The sequence below is a fragment of the Lagopus muta genome, chromosome 6, assembly GCF_023343835.1.
Source record: "Lagopus muta isolate bLagMut1 chromosome 6, bLagMut1 primary, whole genome shotgun sequence".
NCBI classification, from domain to species: domain Eukaryota; kingdom Metazoa; phylum Chordata; class Aves; order Galliformes; family Phasianidae; genus Lagopus; species Lagopus muta.
Genome location: NC_064438.1, coordinates 11,246,488 through 11,259,165, shown reverse-complemented (window position 1 = coordinate 11,259,165; position 12,678 = coordinate 11,246,488). Strand labels below are relative to the sequence as shown.

At 34.0% G+C, this 12,678-nt stretch overlaps 1 protein-coding gene across 14 annotated transcripts in view; it reads left to right on the top strand.

The window, feature by feature from the left end:
- Positions 1-12,678, top strand: part of SOX6 (SRY-box transcription factor 6) — a 371,963-nt gene that overhangs the window by 195,019 nt on the left and 164,266 nt on the right. For all 14 annotated transcript variants that reach the window (XM_048947792.1, XM_048947789.1, XM_048947795.1 and 11 more), the window contains one exon: positions 5,219-5,308. In XM_048947792.1, coding sequence (XP_048803749.1) covers positions 5,219-5,308 — 90 coding nt within the window. The remainder of the gene's footprint in view (positions 1-5,218; positions 5,309-12,678) is intronic.

Below are 12,678 nucleotides of genomic sequence, written 5' to 3'. Positions count from 1 at the left end.
TAATGTTTATTTGAGGGTTATTTGATCTGGGGGGAAGAAAAACCTGCTCTTCCATTGAGGAAGGCCTTGTAAGCACAGATATGCTTGTCCCTAGGTGTTCATAATCTCATTTAACATCCATTAAACAGTACCTTTTCTCTAGCAAAGATTTCATAGATGCTGACAGGGTAATTCCACTTTTGCTGTTTTTCTCATGATTTAGGCTTGAATGATGCATTTGAATTCATTTGACAAAGGCTGTTCTGAAAGACACATTTTCTCCTGCGGAGATGAAGGCAAATAAATGTAATGAGAGAATATAAACATAATGCTTAGAGAATAACGAATGTTAGAGAGGGAGGAGCTTGCAAATTGTTGTTTAGTCTCAAAGCTTGCGTGTACATACTCTTCTCATGTTTAGCAGAGACATAGATGCCACTGATTCCAATACTGTTCTTTTAAAATGTAGATGGGAAGTTTCTCCTCCTTTTGTTGAGCATCCGATCATGTTTTCAAACCTTTTCCCTTGTAGGATGTCTGATTTCTCTTCTGATTCCCCTACCCTGTCTTTTCCAGTGCTTCTTTCCATGAGATGTAACAGTTCAAATGCATGTAGGAAAATGTCACCTATACCTTTGACTGAATTATATTTCTGTATTGTTTATGAACTTGCTATGCATTTGCAATCATTATTAATAAATCAATGTGCTTTTGTCTTCTGTCACAAAGTAATGTATATATTCAAAAAGAATTGTATGCAAAACAAGTCATGTTTTAGAACTCATATCATTAATAATTATCAGTTTTCAGTATTGTTACAACGTGTTTTCAGGGAAGCTTATTATAAAAGAAATAACAAGGCACTGCACAGTAGCAAGAATAAGACAGTTCAGTTGATCACTGGTATAGGTGTTATAAATATGCCAGTCTGTACTATAGTGTTTTATTAAGTCTCAAAAAGTCAAAGCTGATTTGAAATAATAATGTCTGACAGTCAGTGCTTTGAAGTTTTGCTGCTGCACTCTCACATTTAGGCTTTCTTTTATGTATGACTTTACCATAAAAAACAAAAACACACACATGGCATGAGCACTTTTTTTCTTATCTGTATTTCAAAGAAAGTAATAAGAGGCTACTTCAGTGAATTAAAAGGGAAAAAAAAAAAAGAGGAATGTTCTCCCACCCCCCAAATCAATGAGGATAGGTGCAGACCATTGTAAGATCATACAGTATTCATGTAAGCTACAGAGGGAGTTGCTAACTTGTTGAAGTAAAAAAAAAAATAATTAAAAAAAAAAAAAAAAAAAGGAAGAGTGAGGAAGAGACGAGAGGGAAAAGCTATCCTTGATAGGAACAAGATGACTTTCATTTACTTGGAAGAACTTGAGAGCTTGGCTGTGATAGCTAACACACTCGTTCTTCATCACTGGTTGTGCTACAAAGAGCTGGATTCCATCCATTCCATGACTGATTGATTACCCAATGGACAAATGTTAATTCTTTTCATCGATGCTTTGTCATTGCGGAGAGATCCTTTTCATCTAACACCTAGGCTTTTTTTTCCCTTGGCTTTTTCTTTTTTTCTGCTTATTTATCTTTTAAAATCCTCATCCAGCTCTGCAAAGCTCCCATGTAGTAAGATCCTCACAGCGCTTTAAAATCCCTTACTGTACAATTTCAATTGCTAACTTAGTATGTATTAAAGTGTGCTACAAAATAACACACAGTTATTTCATTGAGTCATCTCAGTGTAATTGTTGTTAACCTGTTTGCTGCCCTCGAAAGAAACAATGGAAGAATATAACGGCAAGAGTCTCTGTGTTGCTAATACAATAAATTCCTTCAGTGCAACTTGCATGAGTTTGATCCTACATGTGTCAGTACAAAATATGCGGCTTTGCAGCATAAACCCAACTGTAGTTTATAAAGTCAGTGAGAAGAGCTAAAAATGTATAAATGCTAATTTCTTTCTTTGCTTCCTTTATAATTGTCTTTAACAAGAACACCCCTGAATTTCACAAATGCTAGGATCCACGAGATTTTGTAATGGTTCTGAAGCAGAGCCTCAGTGCAGGGAGAGTGATGCAGTGCAGATGTGAATTCGGGCTTCATCGATGTTCAGTGCTGGATTCTGAGTCGTTGTTTGGTTTCTATAACGAAACAAATCAGAAAATGAATCGATATGGATGAAGACAATTCACTGATGTCAGAAGACATCTTTGTAGATTTTATATCTGTGTAAAAATTAATTTTCAGCACACAAAGAAGAGAAAAAAACCTTTCTTATTCTCAAGCCTTTTCAAAATGTGTGTTTGTGAACACTGAATACCAAACTTGAAGGGAGATGTGCCTTTCAAGTATAAGCCTTTATATTTAGGTTTGTGTCTAATGCAAAGGACCTCCAGAGAGCTTGAACATATACCACAATTTTAAATTCTAAAAATTATGCAGGTTAACCCTGCTAATTGAAAATGTACAGGAATTTCAAAAGAGCTATTTTTACAATGTTATTAAAAGGCTCATTGCGTGGTCTTGCAATATTCCCAGTAATGAAATACAGTGCTATAAATTGTGTGGTCAGAGGTGTAAGGTAGAATTTGAACAGCATAGAGGTGTTGAAAACAATTCTTACATATTTTTTCAGTCATATGTAGAAATAAGAATTGTAAGTAGCAACATGATTGTATCTTTTCCATTCTGTCTGTCTTCAGAAATATTCTCTTTGCCCTTATACAGTATAGTAACTCTATGGATGAACAAGCATATTCTTAGACAAAGTAAGACAGGGTATAAAGTAAGTGTTTCAAAGGAAGTATTTTACCAACTCTTGTGATGTTCTAGAATCGTTTCTCTGAAATGTAAATGATTTTCCATATTTGTATGAATTGAGGAAAATATCTAAGTTAAAATGCAATAGTACATATAACCTATAGCAAACATCACAATAAAACTCCAAAGCTCCTTTTATATATATATAAAAAAATTTTAAAAAATTATATATATATATAATATAATTTTTTTATATATATATATTTATATATATATATTTTATATATATATATAATTTTTTTTTTCCCAGGGATGAGGGGTCTGAGATTTTGGCAGAGGAGAAACAAAACCATCTCTTTAAACTAATGGTGGTATCACAGAAAAAAAAAAAAAAAAAAAAAAAAAAAAGACAAATTATAATGTTCTATTGATAATTGATAGTTATTTCTTGATTCTTCTATTATCAGGCAAGAACTCATAAAAGTAATAAGTGTCTGTTATTGTTAAAAGTAAATTATTATTATGTAACAAGTATTTTAACATTGCCTATTGCAACTTAGAGCTCCTTAATTTTGTCTTTTTCATAGAAAGATATAATTAGTAAATAAATTAGCTTTTCTACTGAAATGTAACTTCAAAAACATTTACGAGCTGTGTTGTCTTTACACAGAGGCTTGCATAGTGCGAATGTATTTCAATTAAAACCTGATCTTTGATCTTCTGGTGGTTACAGTTTGGTTTGCTTTCAACTGGTTTTGCTTTTTTGTTGTTTTGGTTTTTGTTTTTGTTTTTTTTTCCAAATGGGTGATGCTAATGTGATTTATTTTCAGCTGAAGCTATTTGAATCCTAAAGCATAAGCAGCCATATGACCTTTTACTTCCTTGAATATCTCCCCAAACCTTTATGACTTCTCTGAATGCTTCTCCTCTCCGATTTTTTTTTTGGACTCCTCTGAGTTGGAACACACTGTTATGCGATATATTGATTCTATTTCTGTTGCCGTTCTTCATTTGGGTTTTTTGTTTTTGGTGTTACTTCTGTGAGTGATTCTAGTGGGACTGTTGACATGGAAATTTGAGCCAAAATTTGGCCTTAATCTGTCAGTAACTTAACAGAAGATATTAGAGGCTAAATTCTACCTTCTTGTTCACTGGAGTGTCAATTCTCAAGTGGCTGGCGTGCTACCAGTGCAAATGCTGTCAAAATTCGGATAGTTTGAAATCATTTTGTAAATTGATTTCCTCTTAATGCAAATGGCAGCTTGCTTTGGGGGTTTCTAACAAACTAAAGAGTGAGTGTAGTCTTGGTGTATTCAAGTAAGAACCACTGTGCTCGGCACCCCCAGGGTGGTATGTGGTCTTACAAGAAGGGCTCTTTGCAAAGATTCATTTCAGCAACAATGTTTAAATAATGTTCTTCATATCTTGATAAATTGAGCCTAAGTGATTCCAAGAATTTTAGCATAGGCTTTGTTCATGAACCTGTGTACGAATGAAAGAAATGCATGACATTTAAAGGACACTTTGTTATTACTACCTGGGGAGGGAAGATAGGTGTTTAGTTGTGTGGAAAGTTTTCTCAGTGACCATTAATAAAGCTGAATTGAGGTTCTTAAAATCATAAAACTGAATCATGACATTAACCACAAGAATACCCATCTTGAAAATCAACTGGATTGTTATGTATTTTGACTTCAGAGTCAGTTCAGTGTAAGAATTCAAAAAGCCTTTAGACTTTGGCGAAGAGTCTGCTGTGCTCAATATCAAATTTTGTAGTGAAATTGAAGTCTGATCATATGAGATTTGCTACACAGTCTTCTACCTTCTCCTAAGTGTAATGACTTCAGTGACAGTTTTGTGTAGGGAAGGGCTATCAAGCTGGGGCAAAATTTTGAAATATATTCTGAACTTCGAATTATGAAAGCAGATCTTCTAATCATTGCATGTTGTTTATAGTGTACCGAGAAAATTTCTGATGCTGTGAACACTGAATATGTAGAATGCTTTTGTGAATTCCATGGAGATGTTATATGAATAACTTTCGCATTGACATGGGTATAAAAATGGGTTTCAGATGTCACTGTGTGCCAAATTTCCAGAAAACCCTTCTAAATCTTCATGTATAATTTGGAGTGTACAATCATTTTCAAATGAAAAAGACAGAATTTGTATATACATTGGCAATCTATGCATGTAAATTGGCAGTTAGCATGCATAAATCCTGAACTAAGTTTTTCTTTCAATTAGACTCTCGTTAAATCCATAGTAACTCCATTAACCTCAGAGGAATTAGTTCGGATTTAAAATGCTGTTAAATGGGAACTCTGGTTGCAAGCCGATTTCCTTTTGAAACTATGGTCCAACAAGAATAAGGGGAAAAGCTGTAAAATGAAGATGGCACCATTTTTCCTGATGCATAAGAACATATTTGATGTTTCTTCCTTTTTTTTTTTTTTTTTTTTTTTAATAGATTCATCCTGCATGGAAAAACTACTCTCTAAAGACTGGAAAGAGAAGATGGAAAAATTAAACACAAGTGATCTCCTTGGAGAAATTAAAGGTATCTCACTAGATCCAATTTGAAGCGTTTACACATATTTTTTTTAAAGTGAATTAGCTCCTTTCAGAATAGTAGAAATAACAATCAATTGCAAACACTGGGTTAGTTACATTATTTCATTGACACTTGGTAGGTACTTGGGTGACCAGAGGAATAAACATTTTCAAAATGTGGAGCTACTTGCCCTTGGTGCTGTTTCTTCACAGTTGCATAAATTACTTTCAGGATATAAAAGGGAGTCATTGTATAATTACTGTTCTGAATATTCCATTCAAAATTAAAAATAAAAATAATAATAGTAATCTTTTTTTATATTCATGCTATTTCTGGGGCAGGAGAAGCCCTGGATGTAGTTCTGGACCCACTGAAGTCAGTGGGTGTTTTATTGCTTATAAAGATAAAATGTTCCAGTATTTTCAAGATTTGTTGTATCAGCAGTCTAGTAGAAGTGAAACTTTGACTATTAAAGAGTGTGCAGAAAACTTAAAAGTGTTTTTTCCATACCCATCAATTCTCTCATGGATTTTCATTTTTCTTTTTCAAAAGAAATTCAGTGTTATTGACTTAGAAGCAAATTTTAAAGGCGATGCTTGTTTGTTTTTTCTTTGTACTGTGAGGAGGGCTCAAAAGGCATTTCTGAAGAGTACATAAGGTACCTAAGATTGATTTCTTTTGACTGAAATAATTTTATTACATATCAATTACAAATATGTGGAAATAAAGAATAATAACCGTTATATTAATAAATCTTTACTAATAGGGAAAAAAAAAAGATATTCTTGTATGACAGTAGAAGCTTAGGGTTTTAATTTTTCTCTAGGGAGGCTTAAGATAGTTCAATTTTTTTTATTATGCAAATAGATGAAAGGCTTGCCCTTTTCTTTAAATAAATTTTAATTGGTTCCTGCAATCCTGCAACTGACTCAAGACCAAAATCTGTTTAGTTTGCCTGTTGGATATTACTTGTAGAATTACGACAATGAAAATGAGAGAGGTAAGAAATCCTATAGGAATATAAGTGACAGAAATATAGCATATAGTTTTACAGAAATGTGTTAAAATTCACAGTGACAGAAAAAGGCAACAAAATTATGTCTTGACATGACTATTTATTTAAAGCTATATTGTCGCTTCATAATGTGGAAAACCTTGAACGCTGGTTGGCCCATTAATTGCACAATATAGCTACTTAGTCTCTAAAAAGAAACTGCTTGAATGGTATTAGTGAATCAAAATTAAAAGATGTGGGATCTCTAACAATGCTGGATAATGTTATTTATTCTTTTAGATGGCACAAAAACCTTTTTCATGAGCTTTCATTTGTTAAAAATAACTAAAAGAGAGGGAGAGCAGTTCTTTTATCTGTGTTATTCCTCCCATTTTCTTAGTCTGCATATTCACTGCAGAGGGAACTGGCAGAGTTCTTGCTCCAAACTGTTTTCTTATTTACCTACAAAGCTTTCTCACTCACACTTGGAAGGATTTTCAACTCATTCAGCTACTTCATCTAGGAGTATAGCATGTTATCTGTATTAAAAAGAATTACCTAACTCACCATAATTGTGTGTAAACAGTCATTTGGTTAGTTTCACAACTAACGTCCTGCCTCTAATCCCTAGAAACTTTCCCTTAAATTTGCCTTAAGTGATCTGAATGTCTGCAGTATTCCTTTCCATTACTAGATGACTTCCAGTAAGACTCAATACTGAATATTTGGTAATGTAACTGCAGTCTTCCTGAACTGCCAAACATACAGAAAAAAGCAGACACAAATGTGAGGATGAATAACGATTGCTCTTTCGTAATGCTTTCTGCTTACAGTATTCAAACTTCCATGCAGATTTAGGTGAAAAAAAAAGGCACGGAGTTAGATAGCAGAACAGTGGTGGGTCTGAAGGTGGACTCGTCTTGGCTCGCGAGCCAGTTGCCTAGCCACTGTTTCCAGGCTGGTTAGCTCCTAGCTGCTAACACCACTTTCAGCAACCATACTGCCTCGTATTAACTCCTAGTAGCATTTGTCTGCCTTAAATAATCTCAATAAGAAAATAAATTAAACCGTCTATCCAGTGGCAGCATGAAATCCAGATACAAAAAGGAATTGAAGGAAAGCAGAGGAACCAGAGAGATGTTTTAATCTACCAAAAGAAATGTGCATTTAAAAAAATAAAACTTTACAGTGTTCAAGGTAGTAGACTTCCAAAGTCATAAAGTTAACTTCTGTAGTTCTGAATGAATATCCAGTTAGATAATTGGCATGCTAAAGTCTAAAAGAATTGTTTCTTAAAGTGTATCTTCTCTGGGATATCAAATATCTTGGTTCTTAATTTTCATCAGATTCTAAATCAATGGATTTAACTCGTGGATGTTTTTGGCTTTTGTGCAGACTTTCTATCCATATTACTGAGAGCCTAACTAAAAAGTAAGAAGCAGTGCAGTAAAAAATAAGTAAATGAGGTCATTAGGGAAAAAGTCTTGATTATAAGAAAGCGAGGTGTGGTCCTGCGAGGAGCTGCTCTTTGCACTGACTGTTACTGGGAGTTGTTTATTTAAGAGAGAAGGCGTTGTTCTTGCTACAGATAACCTGAGCACATAGTCTTCCTCTGTGTCTGCCTGACTACAGCCCTCCCCCTCTAGTGAAAGACTTGCATCTTGATTACAGAAAGGCAGTTTGCTTAGAATCAGTGCCAGAAGAAAGGGTGAAAGCAGGAAAAAAAATGTACCAGTGACACAAACTGTTTCTGTTTGTATTTGAAAAGCACAAAGATGAGAAGAAAAATAATTGGCTGAGAGAAACAAGTAAAAATGGTATTTTCTTGTTTTACCTCCTATATTTAGAACAAAATAGTGTTAATTAGGATATAATTATAAGGTCCATCTATTAATTCAAACAATAGAAGCCAATAGAGAAGTAACAAACAGTGACTCATTTATTTTTTCTCGAAGTGGGATTGTTCCCGTTCGCAATTACTCTTACACAGTGCGCTTCATTTGTAAAACTGCCTTTTCTGAGTGTCCTTACTAGGATTTCAGTTACTGATAATGGTCCAGATTCTTCCTTGAATTCTAGCCAGACAAGCCATCGACTTCAGGGAGGTTGCATGAACCTCTGAGGAGCATTTGGCAGAATGCTTAGTAGCCAAATTCCAGTGGTTAAATAAGTCTGCTTGTTCATTTGATATGTTTATAAATGAAACACATAGGTCAAATTTTCAAAGGTCTGTGAAGCCATTGAGCTCAGTTAAATGACCTGCTCACCTGGAAAAAAAAAACAACAACACAGCCACCCATGCAAATCGTTTTGTTGTATGCCGTTGGCCAGTGTGTGCATGCAAATACCTTTGTTTAAGGTATGCAAGCAATTTGTTAGGCTTATGTTCAACTTTTGCAGCGTTGGTCTTTTGAATGACAATTAGCAACAGGAAACACTTTTCATTCTAATGTTCGGTATCATGAATTTGAATAAACAGAGTGGTTTGGAGCTCTTTTCTGATCTTCTAGGTATTTGGGTACACAGAGTTCTGCGCACAATCCTCCTCTGCCCTCGCAGCTTGCATTGCTGTTGCTTAGATATCTAGTTTTCCTTCAGCAGCGGTGTCTAAGCAGAGTAGCATCATTCATCACCATGCAGAGTCTGTTTTAAGTTTTCTGTTTCTGTTTCAAATATAAATCATTAAAATAGCACAGTCTTGCATGCATCAGGCAGTTGTCCCACTGAAATAGCCTGCAATGGTCTTTCTCAGCATGCAGGGTCTTTGAAGATCAAATAAGAAAGGTCAATCCTTAAGTAACTTCAGCAATGATGTTCTTGTGAAAGGGTCAGAATTGGTCTAGTAGTCTCACAGAAGAGTGACTTGAGTCATCGGCTACTGTGTAACAGGTTAGTTCTCTGATTTCCATTGGTGGTGTTTACAACTCTACATTTATAGGCATTGTGACTTGAATGTCACTGTCTTTGTGCAGTGTCCTCTGTTTGATTGACATTTCATAGTTTTATATAATATAACTAATGCAGAAGTTGGTTTGCATGATTACTTATTCCATCTCCTTTTCCATTTGTTACTTTTTAAAAAAGAGCCTGTATCTCCTATTTCATGTGTCATGTACACATCATACACATTTAAAGACTTCAAAATATTTGGATAGGTGAGAAGCAGCATGGACATTTCCTAAGGAAATGCTGAATTGAGTAAAACCAGCTTCATTCACTTGATAGTCTCCTTGTATGATCTACTGTAAACATGCCTGAAAATGATAGTCATTCCTGTTATTAGAACACCGGGCAGATTGAAGGAGGTGTTTTCTAGGAGCATTTAATGTATGTGCACTAGTATCTGGAAGAGAAGAGTGAGACACAAGTGTTTGAATCTGGCAGTTTAACACTATCCATTTCTGCGATAGTCTTGGGAGAGTGTTCTGTGCGAGCGAATCCTCAGGCAAACTATGGTTTCCATGATTTTACAGTGAATTAATTTTTTTTTCTTAAAACATGCAAGATTTACAAAACATTTTAAATGCTATTTTTGTTTCTATTTTGTAAAACTTATCTTCACAGATAAGCTTTCGGGTGTCTTGTGGTGCAATATATCAAATATGAAGACTGTTTCGAGGAAAATAAATCTGAGGTTTACTGTAGCCCTTGCTAACAGTGCAGTCGGGATTTGTACAAATTATTCTTCAGTGTAATTGCTGAAATTTCTTTTTCGTGAATTCTAGGGGTATATAGCAGTCTGCTTTATAAATATGTATAAATAAATATATATGTCTTATATCACAGAGGCACTCAGAGGTTTTTAATTATGTCACTTTGTATGGCTATAGACATTTCAAAGCTCTCCTTTGTGCTCTTTGTTATAAACATATTTTTTTTTTCTTTTGAAGTCAGTGTGATATACATACTGGCAATTAAAAACTCAGCTCAGGCTTTGAGATGCAAGGTCTTCTTAATTAAAACTCAAACAAAAGCTACAAGCAAAAGACCCACTGTACGATTAAGGTCTAAAGTGTTATGATACATTAGAATCATTGTTAATTCTAGGATTTTAAAAATCAATACAAAGGAAAAAGAATCAACTGGTTCCAATTAGTGAAACCAATGAAAGCATCCAACAAAACATAGCAAAACAATGCAACGCAGAGACCCTACACCCAAATCCTTAAGAAATTGGTCCTGATTGAAAATATACCACAGGATATAAAGTTTTCTTGTAATATATTTATTTCCATGATCCAACAATGGGCTTAGCTCTAAGTTTTAGATCTCTAAATCAGACAGGTGTATTTGTTTTGCCGTTTCTCAAGTGTGTAACATTACATAAGCTGCACCTCCAAGTCTAATCTGATCTTCTAAATTAAGTGTTACCTTGATATTTGAATGACTGAATATTTCATAAGCACTTTCAATAGTCAGTGTTTGCATACTCCTTTGTCTGATTTTCTAAGGAAGGTAATAAATTTATATATATATATATATATATATGCATACATCTAACATTTATTTATTTTAGTTAAACTTACTGAGCCCCACTGTACGTATTTCTTTTGATTAAGACATTATGATACTGATATAATCAGCTAGACCAAACATGTAGTCTAGATTAAACTACATTGTTTTACATCATCTTGACTTTTCTTGCTATGAAATACTTTTTCCCAGATTCTGAAATTAAATTGCCTGAGCTTTATGCTTAGTTTAATTGTGTGGAAATGGATGAGACTGCTCACTGTATGTATGTTATTATTTAAATTATGTACATGTGAGTTTTGGCAGGATTAAAGCTGTACTTAGCAAAAAAAAAAAAAAAAAGAAAAAAAAAAGAAAAAAGGAAACATTTTTATTGCTGTGGTCTTTTGGTCATGGAGTCATATTTCAGCAACACCTATCACAATCAAGCCTGCTTCTAGTGTTAAAAATTATTGACTGTTACCGTTTCTAGTTCTTAAAACTCCACAACTATAAATTACATTGTAATTAACCTTTCATATAAATCAAGTTATCCGTATTGTTGAAAACATTTTATAAATAATATTCAGAAGGATACATGCAGTATATTTCCAGACATGCAATGAATTTGTTATGGCAATCATATACGTGTAAGATATATTCATCTACACACATATATATCATACACGTTATATACTTGACTGTACATTTATAAAATAAGATATATATATCTTATTGTGGTATGTTTCTAAGACTAACAGTTCAGAACTAAATGTATGAATTCTGCACTATATTGAAAGAAGAGGGACAGCTCATTTATACACTGTTCTGTGGAACTGTGGCTTGAATATCATACTATGAAATAGTACCAACTGTTTGTGAGAAAAAGGGATAAGAAGGATAACGATGCTAGTAATAAGGAACTGGAAACAGCAGTACATTTGCTGGACACATTAGGAAGGCGTTCTTCAGTTGTACAAAGAGTGATAAGAAAATGGATGACTCTAAAATGTGTTAATTTTCAAATGCTGTGTAATTTTTTTTTTTTTTTTTTAACAGTAGAACAGAATATAAACTAAAATACACAAGAAGGTTTTCTTTTTTTTCCACAAATTTCCCTTTTTTTTCTGTCTGCTGTACTTTGGATGATATGTTCATTGTTGATTTTCATTATAGGAGTAATTGTTTTTTTTAGTGAATACAGTATCTGTCACTGTAGTTGAAAGGTCTCTATGTTGAAGAACCTTATCACTGCTTGGAAGTGAAGGCCTCCTCTTCTGACACAGGATGTCAGGGACAAATTTCCTTTAGACTCAAGTCCCAGCTTAGTTGCTAATGGAGATTTTTAGTGAGATAAAACTTCTACTGAAGACAAATAAGATTGTATGAAAAAAAACAAGTGTGTATGTAGAAGTGGGCTTTTAGATTTTTGTTGCTGTAGAACTATCAAGTAAAATTCTAACAAATTAATGAATGTTACCGTTTATGTAGAAAGATGCATAGCAACCTCATATTGAAAGGACAAAAGTTTGCTGATCAGTGTGGATTCTGCTGAAACCTGTAGGTGTACTTTATGAACCTTTTAATAGAAGTTTTGTATTAAGGAAATCTGATTTAAGTGTCAGATATAAATGAACATATAGTGCTGTACTGGTATACTGTCTCTATGGATACTGAGTGATCTGGGGAAGGATGTAAGGAAAGGGCAAGTAATATTTCCTCAATGTACTCTTCCACTTTCCCATGATCCCATGATAATGGGCTTCCTGATTCAGAGGTGGTACATTTGGGTTTAATGGACCTTGATAGAATTATCATTTACGAATATATCCGATCACTCTTGAACCTTTTAATTGACAGCTGGAAGGTCTGTGGGGATAAGCAGTTAGCAATATGTTGTATATGACAGTATCTCCTTCTTTATATTTGA